This window comes from Cydia strobilella, chromosome 22, assembly GCF_947568885.1.
Source record: "Cydia strobilella chromosome 22, ilCydStro3.1, whole genome shotgun sequence".
Taxonomy (NCBI): Eukaryota; Metazoa; Arthropoda; class Insecta; order Lepidoptera; family Tortricidae; genus Cydia; species Cydia strobilella.
Window position 1 is genome coordinate 10944202 of NC_086062.1, and position 21977 is coordinate 10966178.

At 37.0% G+C, this 21977-nt stretch overlaps 1 protein-coding gene across 1 annotated transcript in view; it reads right to left on the bottom strand.

The window, feature by feature from the left end:
- Positions 1 to 21977, bottom strand: part of LOC134751524 (calcium-dependent secretion activator) — a 78191-nt gene that overhangs the window by 18010 nt on the left and 38204 nt on the right. The window contains exons 2-24 of the mRNA XM_063686962.1: positions 21269 to 21363; positions 20185 to 20271; positions 19164 to 19257; positions 18006 to 18114; positions 17353 to 17520; positions 16938 to 17113; positions 14977 to 15062; positions 11699 to 11856; positions 10727 to 10807; positions 10217 to 10386; positions 8015 to 8171; positions 7553 to 7674; positions 7130 to 7274; positions 6654 to 6760; positions 6042 to 6217; positions 5706 to 5726; positions 5280 to 5456; positions 4529 to 4665; positions 4025 to 4215; positions 1744 to 1885; positions 1144 to 1291; positions 904 to 1016; positions 114 to 152 (exon numbers count right to left, since the gene is read on the bottom strand). Coding sequence (XP_063543032.1) covers positions 114 to 152; positions 904 to 1016; positions 1144 to 1291; positions 1744 to 1885; positions 4025 to 4215; positions 4529 to 4665; positions 5280 to 5456; positions 5706 to 5726; positions 6042 to 6217; positions 6654 to 6760; positions 7130 to 7274; positions 7553 to 7674; positions 8015 to 8171; positions 10217 to 10386; positions 10727 to 10807; positions 11699 to 11856; positions 14977 to 15062; positions 16938 to 17113; positions 17353 to 17520; positions 18006 to 18114; positions 19164 to 19257; positions 20185 to 20271; positions 21269 to 21344 — 2880 coding nt within the window. The 5' untranslated portion in view covers positions 21345 to 21363. The remainder of the gene's footprint in view (positions 1 to 113; positions 153 to 903; positions 1017 to 1143; positions 1292 to 1743; positions 1886 to 4024; positions 4216 to 4528; positions 4666 to 5279; positions 5457 to 5705; positions 5727 to 6041; positions 6218 to 6653; positions 6761 to 7129; positions 7275 to 7552; positions 7675 to 8014; positions 8172 to 10216; positions 10387 to 10726; positions 10808 to 11698; positions 11857 to 14976; positions 15063 to 16937; positions 17114 to 17352; positions 17521 to 18005; positions 18115 to 19163; positions 19258 to 20184; positions 20272 to 21268; positions 21364 to 21977) is intronic.

The window sequence follows — 21977 nt, forward strand, 5'->3', positions numbered from 1 at the left end:
TCAAAAATTTGTGATCAAACCAATCAAGTGAAGTATGACCAAGAAAATCGAGTGAACAGACTGACAAGTGATTTGATCAGCATTGAGCATTCAATCAAATTATGAGTAGTTACATTTGGTTGACCGCTAGAGTCCGGTTTTGTGTTATACACCTGCGGAGAAATAAAGATAAGATAGAAGTGGGATATAAAAAGTTAAAAGAGTACTTAGGTACTTAGCTTACATCCAACGTCGCGAAGTGAATCATATATGTAATTCACATAACGACAAAGCCACATAAAATAATTGAGGAAAATAAACAACCTCTGTGGGATTCTAACTTACAATTTAAACACCAAGTACACAACGACGACATATAATATTTAAAAGTACTGTGTTATCTTTACAAGACTCAAAAGCTTTCATTTTGTAAAGACTGCACTCTAAAATTGAAAAATTCGTCATGTACTGGCTAAACTGGAAATATTGTTATGATTTACTAAATTAAAAACAAATATTTTCAGTTCAAGAATATAAATACAAATATTACTGCCTCATCATTTTCCACACTAATAGCGATAGGAGAGTAGGGTGCTATTTTTCAGTGAACACTGAACTTTTGTGGCAAAAATTCTTAAGATTTTATGATCAGTTATATATTACAGTTAGTATGAACTTCAATTATATTATCCTCTTAAGAAGTTTTACCGAAACAGAAATCACGACATTCAGGATAGACATAGACACTGTTAGCAAATGTTTTGGAGTAAAATACATTTAAACTTAAAATCATCACTGATAAATTTCTCTGCAATTTCGCAGTTATGTTATCATAGCTTTTTGCAAATATGATTTAACTCCAAAACTCGCATCCCACAGCTTTCTATAAGGACTGATATTTGAATGCAATATTTTCTACATTACCTCCGCGTAGTGTTCTTCATTTTGCTGAAGGAGATCAACGCACAGCTCTGCTAAATGTATCAGGTCCTCCAATTTCTTTGCTGGTGTCACCATTGTTTCTCCTCTTAAGTCCTCTGAATGTTTTATTTATATTTTAGTATCATTTGTTATAAATTTTATATCATTATATTTACACCTACCTATTTCAACGTTTACTGTAGGTATTGCAAAATTATCATAAGGTACTATCATGTTAATTACCTTCAATGTTGGCCTTTTGACTGAGTTGTGTGTAGTTCAGTAGCGCTGCGTTCTCTAAACTGGTTTGGATCATAGCACGGACTTCTTCGGGTGCCACGGGAGTTACTACATCTTTCATGAGAACCCTTTCTAGCAGAGATAGTGTAGCCTGGAAAAATATTGGACAGTTTACATGGCATCAGTTTTACGATCCTGTTTCACGTAATCTTAAATTCCATCTGAGTTTCATCATCATCATCCCATATCCTAGCGTTTGGGGTCGGCTCTTCGTATCATTTTGCGCCATTGAAGCTATTTGTTACAAGCTTGAAAACTATCATTTTTCAACTATGCAAGGTTACTTTTACAAGCCTTATTCTCTTCCTACATTAATAATAAAATGTCGTCATAAATCGATATTCAAAGATATTTCTACCATCTAAAAACTACAATTTGTCACAATCTTTCACGATACATTTCTGGACTAAGATTTAGAGTAAAAAAACCTTATGAGAATGCAATAGATTTTCCATTTCCACGGTTTTCTTAAAATAGAAGTTCGATCTGTTACAGAATTTTTCTACTTCTATTTTTCTAACTCACCTTTCTCACATATCTTACCTTCAACGCCCCCTCCGGTCTTCCGAACGGGAACGCATATCGGAAGTTGGTGATCTGGTGCTGCAGCAGCGCCTTGAGCCGCTCCTTGATCTCCGCGAACTTCTCCTTCTCCTGGACGGTGATGCTGCCCACGCCATCGGGCCTGCCAGGCAACGTGGCCGTACTGTGAACCACTTGCGTGTGGGCCTTAATCTAGTAGGGCACAAGCAGGATAGGGGACCGTGGAAATGGCAGAATATGATTGTTAAAAAAAATTATCTTCGATATTTGTCATCTAATTTAATAAGTATATTTAACGAACGACAACGTAAAATAAGAAAATGAATATTTCCAGAATGGATTCCAGAATAAATTCTTACAATCATTTATTACCGTTTTAAATAGCAAGGACCTAAAAATGGATCCTAGCAGAACACTATTTAAAATTTTGTTTAATGTTTCGTTATGAGTTGAAAAAAAAAACTTTCTTTTTTATTTACTTTACTTTATTTAATAATAATAACACTACAATCACTAAAAAGTTGTTATTTCCTCATTGTGTTTAATTTTTAAGAGCAAAACATGTCAGAAACCTAACATAAAATTATCGATTTTTTACAATTTGATTACAATAAATCCTATTGCGACTGCGAAATCCACTGGTCGGAAACAGAAAACATTAGTAAGGAAAAGCAGGTCACAGTTAATATAAGCACATATATTCAAATATGGTACAATACAGTTGATGGTAGACGAGAAATGCCAAGGGGCCAACTAATAGTTCAGTACATAGAAAGCAAGTTCGTGTGGAGGCACAGTAACGTATTCACTATTAGGGGTGTAAAGAGGTACTTAAAAGCTGTTTTCGATTATTTTATAAGTTTTTTTGGTCTTTTGTTTTAGAAGAAAGAGCAACCAACATAAAATCAGTTTAAGTGATTAACTATAAGCTGAGTACGCTAACTCTGTAGTATATTAATCAATACGGCTGAAGAACAAAGGTTTTCAAAATTATACTTGGGAAGCATAAAAATACTTGAGTAAATATTATGATTAATGATATTTATGATTCTCAAAATTTGTAATAAACAATAATCGACTACAGCTTTGTTTTAACCATAAATCACATTGAAAAGAGAACAGGACCAAGAATGAACCCTTGGGGAACACCAAACTAAAACATCGATTTCTAATACACAGCAGGCAAGTTCGAATAAATTTCAAGATCTTTATAAAGATTACCTATAAATTCTCATCTTTGTACTGGTACAACCTGATTGGAATTGGTATCAAATGTACAATTTACTGTCTACTATTCCAAAGGCATTAATATAATCTTTCTTGAAACTATAGCATGTATTCAACGCTTCATGTGCTATTTACAACAGTCCAGATTATTTTCTAGACAACGTTTGGAATAGGACAAAATCAGAGTCAAAGTCGATTTGAACACTGAGATCATTTTAAAAGAGCACACATTTTAAAGGAGTCTGTTTACACATTTATTAGTATTAAGTGCGAGTTTTAGTAGCAAATGTATGTATTCGCAGTTAACACTAATCAATGTACCAACAGGCCGTCAGTTTTCTGTATACACTTGTGTAGTTTGACGAACGAAAGCTAGATTAAACAGATAAAATTACCCGATGACAGTCATTACCCTGACGTATGTTATATGTATATCCAGAACATCCAGAAGGCCTATCGAGGACAGCTTCGATCTTTAGTTCGTCTATTTGCCTCTCTATCGCTCAGATATACTAGAGCAATATAGAGCAACATAAATAAATATTATGGGGCAATCTTACACAAATCGACCTAGCCCCACACTAACCTCAATAAGGCTTGTATTGTGGGTACTAGACGACAATATACATAATGGATAGATATAGATAAATACATAGAAAATATCCATAACTCAGTATTACCACAAATATTTTTGATAAAAGACAAAGGCCATTACCAGGAATTGAACCCGGGATCTCCTGCTTCTAGGCTGCCTGCCTGCGGCTAGGAGGCCGTTAAAATATATAGGTAACAAAAAGTAATCATAATCATAATCATTTTATTGGTAAAGCTAATTTACATGTCAGTCTGGGTACAACTTAAAAAAAAGGCAAATAGGCGAATGAACGTTCGAAGATGTTCGCGATAAACCCTAAACTCGTCGGCCTAGCCTCAAAAAACGCTCATCACTCGGAGTGTTTTTTCGGTCGCACAGTACGAATCGTGTGGCGGTGTAATCCTATCTATTTCATCCAACTTTCGTCGAGTTGTCTAACAAATAACAACTCTTACTCACCTGTTGCCATGCACGTGACTCGCACAGAACGCGAAGGAGTAATGCATGAGTGTGGGGTCTACAGTCTGGGAGGCGCTCTCGGCGACGTCGAGGAGGTCGGAGAGGTAGCAGAGGTGACGGAAGCAGCCGCGGACGCCGTAACGCGCGCAGTATTCGTCGAGCACGAACACTTGACCGGGGGAGAACCAACCCTGGAAAAGAAAAAAATATATATTAATATTACTTAAGTTTGAAAGTTGATCAAAAAGTTGGAAAGTTTTTGGAAAGTTGCCGATCTTGCACATCTTTAAAAAAAAAAAAAAAGCTTTTATTTCGGATTAATTACATCCATAGAATTACATATTATTAAAATTAAAATTAAAAAATTAAATTAATATTAAACTTAAAACTAACTTAAACTAAACATATTTAGAAAAATTACTTTTTAAAATCTGCACGTGGCGCGTGCGATTTCGCCCAGTGGCCAAATATCGGCAGTGGCAAAGGATTTTAGTTCTTACTCACCAATGAGCAGTAAGGATCTTGGAGCCGGTATTTCAGCGTGAGGGACTGCAGCGTACAGAACAGCTGGTGGTGGTCGTACTGACACGGGTCTGCCTGGATGTAGTCCTCCATTCCATGCTTACGCGCCTTGTCTGCATCTGTTACAAACATTGAATTAAAATAAAATTATGTATAATTTAATTTATCGCGTATAATAAATTACATTCCGACGTTAGTCCGTGCGGAAAGAGTCATATAATGTATTGGTGACTTCTCTTTTCGCACAGATTCTATATATAATAATGCTGGCGGTCAATACCACTGTGCGATTAGGACAGCAATATACGAAATAAATGTACGAAGTTCTTAGGGGTTAGCGTCCTTACTTTAGTAAGTAATTACACAACTTTGAAGACTCTTACCTTCCATGATCTTATGATGCGTATCCGATGTAGTAGGTGTAGTGGGCTTGTGACTCTGGCCTGTGGCCATGTATAAAGTCATGACCCACAAGTGGCATTCTTTCTCGACGCCCGCTCCCATCAGCACGGATTCGCCGTCGTAAGGACCCGGAGAAACACATCTTTGAACTTACCTCCCATGATCTTATGATGCGTATCCGACGTAGTAGGTGGAGTGGGCTTGTGACTCTGGCCTGTGGCCCTGTATAAGGCCATGACCCACAAGTGGCATTCGTTCTCGTCGCCAACTCCCATCAGCACGGACTCGCTGTCGTAAGTAAGGACCCGGAGAAACACATCTTTGAACTTACCTCCCATGATCTTATGATGCGTATCCGATGTAGTAGGTGGAGTGGGCTTGTGACTCTGGCCTGTGGCCCTGTATAAGGCCATGACCCACAAGTGGCATTCGTTCTCGTCGCCCACTCCCATCAACACGGATTCGCCGTCGCGGACAGCGTTCATGAAGTTCTTGGCGCCTTCCAGTTCTGTGAGCCAGATCGTTTTAATTATCAAACAGGATTTTTTTAAAGAGGCATCATGGGCAAAGGGGGACCTGTGGACCGTCTCTTTCATAACCGCGTATTCTGATATTCCTGATTTACCAGACACGAATAAACAAATAAGGTATAGATTATTCAAGGTATTGCCTAGATAGGTGATGTATTAAAAAAACCAGTTGGTTCGAAATAATATATGCCCATAATAGTAGGTAAGTAATTGAGAAGATATCTTACCTTGCCCAACCATTAGTTGCGCTGTAAAAGAAAATTAAAAATATTAATTCTAGATTAAAGTTGATGAGCAAAGGGTACCTACGGGAAGCTGTAAAATTGCATGGACACATTATGAGTGGAATTCGTTCACAATTCAGCCATGCAATTTTATAGATGCACATTCGGACAATTTGGTCCAAGAAGGTAACAGTAAGTCATTATTTCTCAATTCTTGTTCATAAGAAATTGGTCATTACTTTCACCGCCAATAGATTATGTAGTAGCATCATTCAGGTGTAAGAGAAGATCGTACCTAATTTTAAATTTTTGGAAGAAATTCCAAATCTAAAATCTTACCGCTAGCCAGCTCTATATAGTCCACCGTGAAACCGTCCAGCTGCATCATCTCCGCGGGCTCTGACTTCTTGTCTTTGTAGGAGCACAGCGCGAACGTGTATTGGCTCACTTGTACCAGCACCATGTAGCGCCGCTTCCATTTCCTCCAGACATTCTTGCCGATCACGTAGAGGTACCTGATGGATGAAATAAAAAAAGTTATTCTAAAATTATTCGCAGCCTAGAAACCAGTTTTCATATAACTATTTAGTGTGGTTAGACAGACTTCAGGCCGAGGCACAAATCAAAGAACTACTGAATAGATTTAGTTTTTTAAACTGACCTTTAAGCTGAACTGAGCTAGCTTGAATAGCTTACATATGCGAATCCTTAATCTCAAAATTTTGGATCTAATACATAGAATACAAGAACATTAAGAATGATGGGATCTCTTAGCAACTGATGTTGAAGATGTTAATAGATAATTATTTTTATTTTAAACCAAAATAAGAGAATGGGTTCATTTTCTAAAAGAGAAAACATTACCACCACAGTCAATGTCAAGACTAGGAAGAACAATCAATGTAAATACGAGAGAGAAATGAAAAAAGAAATAATGAGAACGAGATTTACCCGCAGTGTTTCATGTTCAGTGGCTTATCCATCCGACACGCTATTTTGATTCGAAGATCTTGATCTGGAAGGTTCTTTGGTACCGTCATGCGGTGCCATTCTGGAGCCTGCATAGAAAAATCGAACATTTGTATGGAGTTTGCAGCTAACTCCTACTTTGAAGTTACAAGTGGAGTGCCGCTAAATTTAAAGGTGGCACTTTTCAGCTTTTGGATTCGTCCGAATGTGTAAGAATAAGAAAAAGAAAAATAAGAATATTTATTTAAAAGAAAAAACCTTAATAAGATATTATCCTGTGGCCCCACACTAGGCTATGCCTGTCACGTGGTAGCCATTATATTATATACGTATACATTATACAACCTAACACTTCGGTGTTCCAATTCACTAGACTGTTATACTATTTCAGATTCAAACATCTAGTATTTTATCTACTTCTTGAATATGTGAGTTTATTTTTCTAATGAGTATATTACCTTGCTAGAAAGTGGCGTAGGTCTGAGGACCACTTTACCCAGTTCCTTATCTTCCAGGGCTAGTACTCCAGGGTTCTCCGTGTATAACTTGACTTTTACAGCTGGTAGGGGCTGTGTAGTACTAAAGTCACCTTGAGTGTCCCACCTGGATAAAATTTGTTATAATATAATTATCAAAATCATTGATCTTAATATAATATTTTGTATCTTTTTATCTAAAACTAATACTTATCTTATTTTACGTCATTAGAGCACCATCAAGAGGCACAATTTAATTTGACCTACCAACCGTCAATCGTCAATCACTATAGTAAGAATAAACAGTTTTACACAATTCAAAAAAGAATTCTGGTGTGTCACCTCATCACATTACTGTTGTATAGGAATGTAAGCTAAATTGGATTCCTTTATATTATTACTTACATCGGTTTGGACGCCTCAGCCTGGTCGGTCTGCAGCTTGTCGCCCCCTTCCACTTCCATCGTACAATACACTATCCGGTTCGGTGCTAATGACTTTAGACCCTTTACCTCCATCACTACTACCTAGAATTTATTCAAATACAACACACTCATTATCAGTAGTTTATGTGACACCATTATTTTAATTATTACTCCTTCCAAATGTATTGTTGTAGAGAATTTTATATACTTTTTAAATATGCATAATTTGAAAATAACATTGTGCATCATTTGGAACATTATCTATTACAGTTGCCATAAGATATATTGAAGCGGCCACGTTCATAAATATCTGAACAAAGCTCTATTATTTCGCAAATATTTACACTACATCGGAAAAAACAACTTTGAAGTAGTTAAATATTTCATTGACCACAAATTCAAGCACACACACAGTCTTCATTGTCAACTTTCCAATCTTTACCTCTATTTGGAAAGTCAGAACGACATCCATTTTGGTCAGCTGAGTGTCGACATCTCCGCCGTCACCCTCGCCAGTCAACTTGTTGGCCAGAGACCCTTGCGATCTGAAACACAGCTGCTTACTCAACCTTGGACTCGGGTCAGGCCCGGCGTTTGATCTAATCATCATAAACCAACCAGCATCATCAAAGTCAACAACAAAGATACAACAACAGAAGATATCAATGATACATTATTGATGTTACAGTTCCCAATTACCAGTGATAATAGTTTAGAGATAGGACAAACATTCACATGTTAGGACGAATGCATGGTGGCATACAATGGAACCATCACCGATACCAAGAATGATTAAGCATAACAGAAGGAAACATTAATTTCTAGACATAAAACCAACTATACTAAGCTAGATGAAGTACTGAAATAAGGTGATTGTTTTGTTAGTAATATGCAAAACCTTTGTAATAACTGAAAAATTGGAAGAAGAGATATTTATCATGAGTCTGTATAGGATGTTTTGCATATTAATAACAGTGAATATAGTGAAGATATTAGAAGCGATACCAAACCAAACAAAAATAGAAGCAAAGCCTACCGCAAGAAGCATTTTCATCGTTGTCCTAAAAAAGCGTTCGCTATTTTAACACGGCCTAACTTTGCTCATTTAAATGATCTGTCAAATTATAATGTTGTATTAGAATATAGTTGTAAAATAAGAAAAAGTGAAGTTTAGTGAGAGAAGTAAAATAGAAGCTGTAAACAGTACTATTGTAGAAAGCGAGGTAATAAAAGATAAGTACGACGTTATTTTGTGATTCAGTATTGAAAAAATTACAATTACAAGTGTGGTATTTGATCTGCTTGTTTCAAATGTTGTAATCGCAAAGTTTTAAAATAAAGCAAATGGTTTAAAGATGGAATTATTTTTCTTTGTGGTGTATTTGTTTTGTAAAGCTATGTTTAGTTGTAAAAAGCGCTCTGATATTGAAAATTGATAAAATGTCTACTGTCCTCTAATTGTTTTGTGAGCGAATCTATGAATATTAAAATTGTATCTACAATTTGAAAAGACTATCAAGCTTTAAAATCTTCTGGCTGTGTAGTGGAAGCTTTTGTTTCATCTTCAGTTGTCATTTCATTAAGCACGACCACATTAGCTTCTATGTAGGCTCTAGCTAGGTATACTATGTTACTTCTACATGACTACAGTGGTCTAATGACAACAGGAGGATCGTTTCGAGGCCGGGCGGGTGTAGGGTCCTGCTACACAAGACACGTGCTCAATTTAACAATTCTGTACTCATTACTTGTACTTCCTTTATTAGTGTCCAGTGCCAGGAAAAAGAAAAGTAGAGAGAAAATGAACAAGTACATAATGTTACACTGGATGAACTAGAAACTAATAAACTATATTTCAATGAGTGTAATGCAATAATGCAATGCAGTTGCATCCAGATCAAGTCAGTGCGTTAGAAAGTTGGACACAGTGTTGATTGGTTGTAGATCTTATAACCAACTTTTTTTTTCTTATATCGTTTGCCAAATAAATAAACATTCAAATGAAGTCACGAGTTGTCTTGTCTTGTTCAGTTCGTAACTTATTTATAAACACAGACAAATGTAATGAAGAACAAAGATCACAACATTTCATTTTGAATAAAATTTGGGTGCCAAAAGTTACAATTGTTTTCACATCTATGTTATTTAAGTTGTACAGTTTAGCTAATTTTTTTTGTCAAACTCTCAAGACTACTTTTGGTGTCCGAATCTTATTCTCAACTCTAAAATTATTCTTATCCTACGTCTTAAGCCAATTAACACCTTCCACGATTATTAGAAATTGAAAATCAATGAAATCAATTCACAATCAATCTGTAGATTGACACAAAACCTGCTTTTAGATTCAGAAAAACCTTTTGTTTTTCACAACAAATTCCACTTGCTATATTTTGCAAGAGAGATTATTTTAATGACGTTATCAGTACAATTTTAAAGGAGTTAATACAGTTAGCAGCATAAGTAGCTAAACGGGCGACGTGATCAAAATGACACGCTCTTACTGTAATAATAAAGTTGAGTTCAGTATTTTGAACACTTCGTCCGCTTAGCAACTTCTGCGGATAACTGTACAATCGCGGAAGGTTCCAAGATTTGAATATATTGACATAAAGATCCTAACCTCCAAAACATTCCTGACACCGACCTGTGATTATACCGCTTGATTTTATGCAGGCCGTATTTGGAGTCAGCCCCGCCCTTGGACACGGGCAGGGACTCCAAGTTGGCCATGAGGAGATTGATCGAGGACTTGAGCTCTTCGATGTAGAGGGACTCCATCTCTTTAAGGACGAACTTCGGCATTAGCTTGCGGTTCTGGAAATTGACATTAATCATTAAGACTTTTGGCTTCATAATCTGTGTAAGTAGACAAAGATTTTCAGAATTTCTTAGATTTTCAATAACTTAAAATCATAGTATGGTTTAATATAGATATTTATTAATTTAAAAATATTTACATCACATATCACCTCTTTTCAGCAGTTAGTCAGCCATAAGGTACAGTGTTCTAATGTCAAAATGAGTAGGTACACATAATCATAGGCATGAAGACACAAGATTTTGATTCTCTGACCGATTCTGCAACTTTCTAATCTAGACTTCTAACCGATCTTCATGTTTCAGTACCAAAATTATGTCATCAAAAGTGACTTACCCTTTCCATCTCGTTGACTTTCTGCATTCTTCCATCCAGCTCTCTCCGGATGGCGGCTGCTTGTTCATCTGCAGAATCCAGCTGTAAATTAACGTGTCATTGTTATTAATTTGACGAGAGTCGTTCCTTTACGTTACCCATGTTACTCTCATTTTCGCTTTTTCTCAATGCATGTACTTGGGATCAGCGCAGCAATTTCTTTCTTCCACGCCTTTTCGTCGCCCATATCCATGTCATTGACTTCTTTGCTTTTCATGTAACCCATTTACTTAATTCCTTTAACATTTAATATTTGTACTCACTTCTACATAACTAAATAATTTTCACATCACCTATTCGAAAAAAGACTTATTCTTCCCCGCTAGGAGGCATCAAAGTGGCACTTTTCTTCCCTGCTAGGAGGGAACAAAGTGGCACTTTTCTGTTCTAGGACACGATTTTTTTTCTTTTTTGCATACTATTTTTTTTAGGTAAATCATATTTTGGAATATAATAATTTCCTCATAAGTGATGTGAAAAACAGTATGTGTCACATGGTAGCAAAATTATTTCCACCTTATACCTTTCTATATACTATTTCAGGATATCCTTATTCGTATATGGTCTTATATGTTTGCCCATAAAGGTTCAAAAGTAATTTTAATTTGAAAAATATATAATATACATTTACTACATAATCTTCTTCTTCTTTGTCCGTCCCTGCTCCCGTTATCTGGGGTCGGGTCTCCTCACATTTCTGCGCCAGGCCCGTCGGTGCCTGGATTATCGGTTTTGGCAATTGGGTTTTCTTAAGGTCTCTCTCGATGTTAGACCACCAGGTTTATTTACTACATAATATGTAGTAAAATTATTTTTGAACCTTTATGATACGTTTATTTTAGACCATATACGAATAAGGATATCCTGAAACGTGTATAATTGATCCTTGCCGAGATACAATAAAAAGATATGACTGAAGAGAGTTATACTTACAAGCAGCGCGTTGAACAGAAGCTGGTGCTCAAACTTCTTGACTCCAAGGATCTGCTGGAACATGTCGTACAGCTGCTCTTTGCTCAGGATGCACTCCGCGTTGAGACTCTGCTGTTGAGCCCGCGACGGCCGCTTGGATTCATCGTCGCCCAGAACACCTGGGATTATTTCATCATCAGAAATAGTTAAGATTAAAACGTTTTATTTCTGGACACGAGCCAGGGGAGAAGAAAACAAAGGAACTGTTTGGCGCTGGATAAGGGTCTGGGGAATATGCGACATTGCAGAAGTATTTTTTTTGTGTTCATTTTTCTGCACTATCTGATGAGGACTTATTTAATTACGTTCGTCATGCACTCTTAATTTTATTTTGATCTTATTTATCTTTATTATAAATACTATTCTGGGAGCCTTTTATGACGATCGGTTCAAAATTATTAAGGCTAGTATTTAACTCTGAGCTCATTTCCGTTGGGCTTAGTCTATCTGTGTAAGAATGTCCTATAATATTTATTTATTTATTTCTATAAATTATCCATAAACTTAACCAACTATTCAACAATCAAATTATTTTATGAAATATTCGGCCACCGGTGGACTTGATCACTTTTTATTCAGTGTTTGATAATCTATTTCAGTTTATCCATATACTTACCATTTTCCTAAAAGAACAAAAATAATATCCCTTACAAATCTATGGATAAAATAAATTTTCCAAAGATGTTAATTAAGATAAATATAAAAATGCTAAAAGCAATTAAAATGTTGGTAGTACCAATAAAGTAAAAGGTGGTAAAAGTGAGAATCATGTTACAAACTATTTCACAATATTTGTAGTGTTGCTGTAGAATTAGTGTTTCGTAAAAAAATCTTTAGTGAGAATCTTCGGAAAGGAAGGCAATTGTTAACTGCTTTAACAACAGTTGTTATATTGAGTTAAAAAATAATAATGTCTAACCCCCCTTATTCATAAAACTTTACGGGCCTGATTTAGTTAAATTATATTTTATCCCTTTCTTACAAATACATAAGTCAAAATGGCAGATAAAGACAAACGATTCATACCTAATTCAGGCCCGTATCGCGTTTAATGAATAATACCATAAGATTTTATTATATATGATATGATCTGACGAGTCAGTTAAACAGTCAAAACACAATTTGAATAAAGAGGATTACATATAGGTACAATTACATACAATGATCAAGTGATGACATTTAATATCAGTTAAAACTTTTTACAAGTTTTTACATGTTTGCGGGATTTATTAAATCAATTGCCTTCTTTATTAACTGCAAGTGTTGTGTTGTTGATCAAAATATTAAAAAGCTTGCCACCCAAGCTGAAGCGGAAATTCAAAATTTGATTTTTACTTAAGCTTGAGGCATTAGTAAGATCAAAATATAAATATTTTATTCCTAACATGCTATAGGCGAAAATATTTCAGAGTACGGATAGTGCATAATTGTTTGCCATCGTATTTTCACTTGTACAAACGTGTTATGCTATTTCAGTCAGTATAAAAAGTACTGAGGTTGATTGAAGTAGCATGACAAATACGAACGTTTCCGAGAAAATACGATGGAAAACAATTATGCACTACATCTGTACATACAATTAAGATTACTAGAAAAATGGAAAGTCCGTTTTAACTAAAACATAATTAACATCGTTACAAATATTAAATTTCCTCATTCAGATAGTTCAATTTTTTTACAATCTTGATGTTTAATTATTTTCTATAGTCAAAACAATATTAGTAGTATACATATATAGTTGGTCAAGCAAATCTTGCCAGTAGAAAAAAGCGGCAAATTTAAAAAATTTAGGCGCGAAGGTTTATCGTCCCATTGAAAATTTGTATTTCGCGCCTTTTTCAACTGACAAGATTTGCTTGGCCAACTATATATACTAGTTTCGTTTAAAACGGACTTATAAACTGTAAACAAATTAACTACACGAAAATATCAATAAATCAAGCAATCACACGTGACTGAAGCTAGAAAGGAAACAATGAACAGTCGAGTGATACCTGTTATTCCTGGGATTATGAGAGAGACATGTTGTGAGAGAAAGGGAGAGAAACACAGAGAGTGAGACAGACGCAGGCGACACACAGTATCAGGTACATTGAGTTCAGGACGGTACTCAGCAAACTAGTGCACGTGAACATTTTAAAAATTAATTTACTAAAAATGTATTGTTTATGTTGTCAAGAAAATAGTTAATCTAAGGGTGTGTAGTTTGCTATAATACTGGATCTGATTCGATTTACATTTATTTATCTACCGTACAAACACAATGATTGGAATATAGATACGTATGATGATTTTCAAAACTTTTTATACGTATAGGTATTCAGACAAAACTATTATTCTTTAAAAGTTTAAAATTTGAGTAAAATTATTTTGTAATCATCACACATTATCGCAGGTATAAATGAAATTGGGACATAAAATAGTAAAATTGTTACACTAAACGTGGACATCACACATTTCATACTAGATGATCCAGAATGCCTAAATATGATATTAATAGTTAATCATGAAGTAAATGTCGCAATTCCACTTTATAATCCATTATAGTCATTTGGTTGCATCATACACTGATTTGATGACGACATTGACGCAAAAGGCAGTAGGTTCAAGACTGTTAGTTTATCAGAAGAGTCAATCTGTTCAGTAACGTCAATGATCATTTCTTGTGTAATGATTAAATGTCTTTGTTTAGGGTTTTCTTGTAATGTCAGTACTGTTTTTAAGTTTATCAATTGCACTGACTGATGAGTCTAAGGACATACACCTTCTACCGATGATCACACTGTTTTATTACAAACAATCAAAGGCTTTGCAAACATAAGCTCTTTCAACAACTGATACTTAACATTAACACTCATGCTTTTCAATCCGTTCCCCAAAACACGAAAGGCTATGAAAGAGGCAATGTGACAAAAACACTAACTACTTACAAATCTATCTTAAATTTCATCTTAAGTAACGCTAATATCTCCTGAGCAATATTTATTGATAATGTTGATACAGATTTAGATTCTGTAGATAACTTTATTGTTAATGAGAAAACTGTCCAGTGAAACATATGTAATGTTCGGGAGTTTTTGTAAGATTTTGTAGTTCAATGGTATTTAGACACGCAAAACGCTAATTAATAAAGCAAATGGTAATAAAAGTATTTAGGATAGATTTTATCAACATTGGTAACATTGACCCTTAGGTAGCCCAGTTACGATTGAAATCAAGTTAGTATTTGTATGACTTACCCGTTCCTTTCATGATACAGTCGAATTTAGCTAGCCACGACGTTAAGACTGTTTCTTTACTTAATCCATCAATTTCTGGCAAAGACCTGAGAAAGCAAAACGATAATCAATAAATTCTAGATTTTTTTACATTTTGTAAAAAATGTTTACCATTAAATTCGGTTTTAGACCAGGACTTTCCACTGAGTCGGCTATTATGTGTCTGAAAAGCACTGTCCAGTACTATACTTGCAGGGATACACCAGTGAACGCCTGCTTCTTAGATTTATCGAAGGCCTTCGATCTGGTCTCGTATGATATACTTTGGCAAAAGTTGTCAAACGAGACCAGTGTGCCCGAGGAGTTGGTCGAGATCCTGAAATTTTGGTACGGAAACCAGGTTAACTCTGTCAGGTGGGCCGGCGTTCACTCGGATGAATATCGACTGGAGTGTGGAGTTAGGCAGGGCGGTCTGTCCTCTCCTAGGTTGTTTAATCTCTATGTGAACCAGCTTATGGATGAGCTCAACAATGCATATGTCGGATGCTCCGTAGATGGCAAATCCATAAATAACATCAGTTATGCTGCTGACATGGTGTTGTTGAGCCCATCCATGAGTGCACTTCAAGAGTTGCTGGACATATGTGAGAGCTACTCGGTAAAACATGGGCTAAGGTACAATGGGAAAAAGAGCGAGGTACTTGTTTTCAAAGCAGGAAGAAAATCTTACAAAACAATACCCCCTGTGACCTTGGGAGGGGAACTTCTCAAGGTCACTAAAACGTTCAAATACCTTGGTCACTGGGTTACCGAGGACCTCAAGGATGACCTCGACATAGAGAGGGAGCGTAGAGCGTTGGCCGTGCGCGGAAATATGCTGGCGCGCAGGTTTGCTAGGTGTAATAAAGACGTGAAAAAGACACTGTTTAAGGCATTCTGCCAATCTTTTTATACCTGCAGCCTGTGGGCCGGCTATACGCAGCGAGCGTACAATGCTCTACGAATACAGTACAATAACGTTTTCAGGATGCTGATGGGACTGCCGCGTCACTGTAGTGCGTCCGGAATGTTCGCGGAGGCGCACACGGACGACTTTTTTGCGATTATACGCAACAGATCGGCGTCACTTATGCGGAGACTGTGTGGCAGTAACAATAGTATCCTGAAAACGTTGGCAGGTAAGATAGATGCACCATTACTCAAACACTGGAACAGTCTACACGTGGCCGCAACAGATGTTGAGAAATGGTGCATCTAGATTGCCTAGATTTTATACTAGCTGTTATTGTATTTTATTTTATAATTTATGTGTGTGTTTTGTGAATTGTAATTGTATGTCACTAACCTTATTTCATTCTAAGTTTTGTTGTATTTACTAACACTATATGGATCAAAATGATTCGAATCAAATAAATAATTGAAATTAAATAGTACAAGTGAAGACCAAAATATAAACAAAGGTTACTTCAGTTGAAAAAGTGAACGTTATCTACAACTTCCAATGCCCACTTTAAAATTACGCTCCAAACGACAAAATACCTTCTTTTTATTATATTCGAAAATCTCTCTAAAAGATGTTGCATCATTACTAGGTTTTAAATACATATGAAAAAAAAACTGTTTTTACAATTTGGTTGCGTGTAAATTTATAACTTTCTTAGTTCATTGTCGAGTTTTGTGGGGCTACGATTTTATTTAAGATTGCCTACCATGTATCTTATCAATTTAGCGAATAATAATAATAAATAGCAGCCAATTTGGTTGGTAACTAAAACATTGAATAAACTACCTTCACACATGTCAAAAGGTAATGAGGATTGTAATAAAGACATGAATCACTCTAGTCTAACCTGACTCTCTTTTTTAATTTATTCCGGAAGACCTCGCGGAAGTCGTGGTGGCAGGCGCCGGATCTGACCATCTGTTTGACCCTCTCGGACTTGTTCCTCGTGGTGCGACTGAAAGATATGAATCACAAAAACCTGACTCTCTTCTCGATATTGTTCCGGAAGACCTCGCGGAAGTCGTGGTGACTGCAGGCGCCGGATCTGACCATCTGCTCGACCCTCTCGGATTTGAGGAACACGTCGTGGTACGACTGGACAGCGTTCTGGAAGGCCTCGTCGGCGAGGATTTGGGTTTCGCCTTTTAGAAATGCCTGAAGGAATTTGAAAATAGATATTTAGATCCGCATCGGTTAACATTTAGGTTTTAAATAGGAATTGTATTCGTTCAATTTCATTAATCATAACGATATAAGATATAGTGGAATTTTGATTTAATCCAAGTTACGGCGAGATTATGTACTGAGAACAAATTCAGGGTACGTACTTTTGCCAACCCTAACTTTCAATGAACTGCAACATTCATAACGGGGTGATGATCAAGAAGACTAACCTGAAACCGCGCCTGAATGGTTTCCAGCTGGTGAGGCGTGAGCTTGGTGTGCCGCCGCGTCATGTCCGTGGGCTGTTTGGCGTTGAACGGGTGCGCGATGCATCGCGACACGAACACGTACAACTGCAGTCGCCGCTTCTTGTCCTCCTCTAGCTTTTCGATCTTTTCCTAAAATAACGTGTGGCATATATAGTAGCATCTGTTAAAGTTCAAATTTAAACAAATATTTTTTATGGTATCAGCAGGGTCAAGTGTTATTTTGTTTCTCTAAGGAAGCTTTCATCATCACTGTTTTGAAAATATAAACTTTTTTTGTATCCTAGATAGATACTAAAACAACAGTTCTATTGCCTCAAATTGTCCGACTGATTTAAGTACGAAATTGGTAAAAAACCACGGTATAGGTATAGTTAGGTTAGTATTAAAATTTGGTGGTAAATAAAACTGTCATCTTACCTATAGGATATATATGGACAGAGCTTAGATTTGCTACAGCTACATCAGCTATCAGCTTCATGGGAAGGGTGAGAAATCAATTCATACTTATCCTGATTAAAACATCATTTCAATACTCTTTTAGCCTATAAAAAATACAGATGAGTTCCTGTTATACCAGGAATGTGTAGAACCAATGTCAGGGCTTGATGCCGTACCTGAGGGTCTTGGTCCTTGTCAGAATGGCTGGCCCCTGAAGGACTAGGCGACGGCGCCGGCGCCTCCCCGGAGCTCGCACTCCCGGTCGACGTCCTGCGCAAGAACGATCTACACGATCTATAGTATTAGGTCGTCAATGTATTGTGCCAAGCGTTTGACCACACTGAACAGAACATATCGACATATTTATGTAATTTTCTATGAAGATACTAACTGAAAGTAATCAAAAATCATTAAAAAAACTTTTCCAAAGTAAATATTTTATGATATACAGTTAATATCGTTAACTTGATTTGCCTATGGTGTACCCCAGGGAGCCACTCTAGGTACAGTTGTTTATTTGGTAATAGGGTAGTTCAGTGTGCCCAGACGTGTATGGTTTCATGTATGATCTACTTCTTAGCACTATATACTTTTACAAGAAAACTACGTCTACTTTAGCCTATAAGAGAAATAAGAAGGACTAGCTGTTAAAGCTTTATCAAAAATTCTATTAGCTAATATTTCTATAATGTTTCGTGAATTGAAATGGGAGTGAATGATAGATTTTTAAAAGGACTAAAAGAAGAATTGGCCCTATTTCATCAACTTGACAGTTTTCAACTTACACTAAAAGAGCAATATTGATATTCGACAATAGGCTATATAGCCAGTGTCGTGCTCTGTTGACTGTTACATTAGTTGGTCTAATATTTAAGACCGTGTTACCGACACAAACAATATTAAACTTCAATATCAGATGAAAAATGTTAATGAAATATTGGCCTGAAGGAAAGATAATGTGGTATCCAGAATAAAAAGAATATATTTATTTTAGTCCCGCTAGTATCATTGAGCATTCTAGATCTCCAAATTTTTTACCTAATAAAGGCATAACACAATGCAATAATTATTATGGTCCTTCAAGCCGGATGCGCGAGGATTGTCGAATAAACCTAGACGCAATAATTACGCATTTAATGTCAATTTATTCTCATTCTGAATACCACTGTATTCTGTATAAGAGACCCCACTAGAGTCTCCCGAGCGTCGGAATCTAGTCAATTCTATGGCTGCTGCTCGACGCAACGTTGGCGCAACTGCGCAGCACTGACTGGACGCCTGACGCTCAAAAGACGCTAGTGTGGGGTCCGCTAAGGTAAAAGTCGGATACTTACGCATGTGGTGGTGGTGCTAGCGCGGCTTGCTCCCGCTGCCGGGTGGCGGGGTGGAGGGGAGCGGCGAGAGGGGCCGTTGTGAGGGGACTCGCACCTAAACATATACAGTTTTACACACACACGCAAAACGAATACTTTATATACACAAGTAGTTAATCTTTGCAAATTCCTAACCATTTGGAGTACAGTTAAAACCGTTTCTCGACGCGACTTCGAAGGGACCGATGGATTATGGTCGCTATAACCTGCTTAAATAGGATAATAATTTAGTAGTAGTAGTCGGTAGTTTAGTGACTAAACTACCGACTATTAGTGTTGTTTATTTAGATCTCCGTTGACATTTCGCTGGGACGTTAGTCTTTCCGTGGTCACACTGGTCACAGCTGGTGCAACTCAGCTGAAACGTCGGAATTTAAAAAAACAATTAAATTAAATCGCGGTAGACCCGTAAAATTAAATATGTGTTCAAAACGCAAGAGTTTAAAGTGTTATAAAGTTTTTATTATTGTAAAATTATAAATTGTAATCAAGCCTGGTTCTTTTAAACCGAACGCTCGTGCGCTCTGTAAGCGACTACAATTAAAAGCTTGGAAAGTATCAGAAACAGTCCAATCAACCATAAAAGCGAATCTCAATGGAAACAATAGTGTCGCTTACGACTTTCTGCACTTAAGAGTGAACTTACAAGTCCAGCAAATTGGAGAACTTGAACGATTAAATTGTGGGCTGGTTAAATGTAGGATTTGATTGAAAAGTTTCTGGAAACTTAGGAAACTGTTGAGCCGCAATGGATGGAATTAATGAGGTTTTTGTTTTAAGAATTTTTAAAGTGATCACGAGTTTTATGTCGTAGTTTAGTACCCGTACCACGAGTCACTGACAGTGTCAACACTGACATAGGTATACGCTAACGGTACGTAACGGTAACTTCTGTCATATATTTTGTCCCCTTCTAATTTCCTAGTTTTACGCTTCTTTAAAATTGTAGATATTTTCAATAAATATGTTAATACTATGTTACCCTGTAGGCCGGCTGTTGAGCCGCGAGGTAGCTCCGGCTTGCCGCGGACCGAGGGCCGCCCGCTTGCCAACGATCCAGGTGGAGCCACTGTGAACAAAACCAAGTTGAAGTACATCACATGTCTACTCATTACCTATTAATTGCCTGTTTAAAGTAAATTATTTACACTCAGCGATAAAAGCTTGTAAGTATCAAAAGTGAAAATATATTTTGTATTTCTAATTTCTAGTAGTAAACACGGATAAGCCTAACTCAATATGTTTTCCATAAGCTGAATTAGGTATCTGCAGTGGCATTGGGCCTGTCATATCAGTAGCGAATCGATAACAGTCAGGGTAGACAGGTTCTGAAGTGGCCGTGACGTAAACACATCACATTGTATAAAAATTGTCGTACGAAAGTGACCCTTTCCGTCGTCATGGGCTTCTTCCAACACTTTTCCTTGGGGGAGGGTGTGAGGGGTCTCTTCCGCATCCCTGCTGTGGAGACTGAGACCATTCGCGTCCCACCGTGTGGGGCGTCATTCGCCGTCATTTTGGGGACGGCTGTGCGTCAGGTGCTGGCCAGCTTTATCGCTACTGGCCGTTACCAAACCCGCGACCCCTCCTTGTTTGCCCGTTTGAGCGGGGCCAGGTTTCGGAGCCGCAGTGAAGGCGACCGGCAGCTTAGGCTGGCGTGTGCGTCGTGTGTGCTTTCATTGCCCATTGTTCAAAATGACCTGGTAACACACTAAACACTGGTCGAGAGCCTCGGCTCCGCTCCGATCCAATCTGATTTATTCTGTAGTTAACCACTAGGTGCCCTTCGATCCAATAATATGAAAAAAATCGTGAAAGTAAAGCTTAATAACTTTCAATGGAAACTATAGCGAACATGATCGGTTAAGTCGTTTTTGAGTTATCGCAAAAAGTCTTCCCTTCATAGTAAAAGACGCACAATTCGTACAAAGCGCCGTGAACATATAGGTATAATATACTCCCTTTTGCTTGTAATGTACATGATACTAATTGCCTCCATTCAAGGCAGCTTATTGTGACAGAAGGGTAACGGTTGGCCGGTTTTTCGTGAAATAGTAAAACCTTACCAGGTTGTAATTTGTTGGTGGGCTGCTTCTTGTGTTCATCCTCACTGTCCTCTTCCGACGAGCTGGGGTCGATCATTGTGGCTTACAACTAGCTCCTGCAACAAATTATAGATAAACTGTTAATTATATATGCTCAAGTTATGATAGAAATCACACGGGACATAAAGGGCCACCACTCACCACAGAATAATAGTTATTTGTTATACAAGGGTGCAAAGTTGTATTTTACCCGCGAGTGTAGAATTGAAACACGAGCAAGCGAAAGGATTCTATAGGTGAACCACGAGCGAAGCGAGTGGTTCTAAAATAGAATCCTGAGCGTAGCGAGTGTTTCAACACACGAGAAGTAAAATACATTTGCGCCCGTGTGTAACACAAAACTTTTCACCTCACTATAGCGAGGAAAGTGCAACATCCACTGGCGTTAGATCATCTTCATCACTGGAATCACTCATTTCTTTACGATATTATAACAGAAAACTCTGGAAGTTGTGTATTTTTACGCGAGTCGGTGAGAAAAGGTTTTAAGTAAAAAAATTGTTGACAATGTTGACATTTCTGATGTATGAAATGTCAACGATGCGTTTTGAAATTGCATCGACTCAACTTGTGCGTTCAGAATTATATTTAACATCATTATAAGAAAACAAACGTTTCTTATGGAATTTTAAGGTTTATGACTTAAAATCATTAAATAAAGCTAAATTTG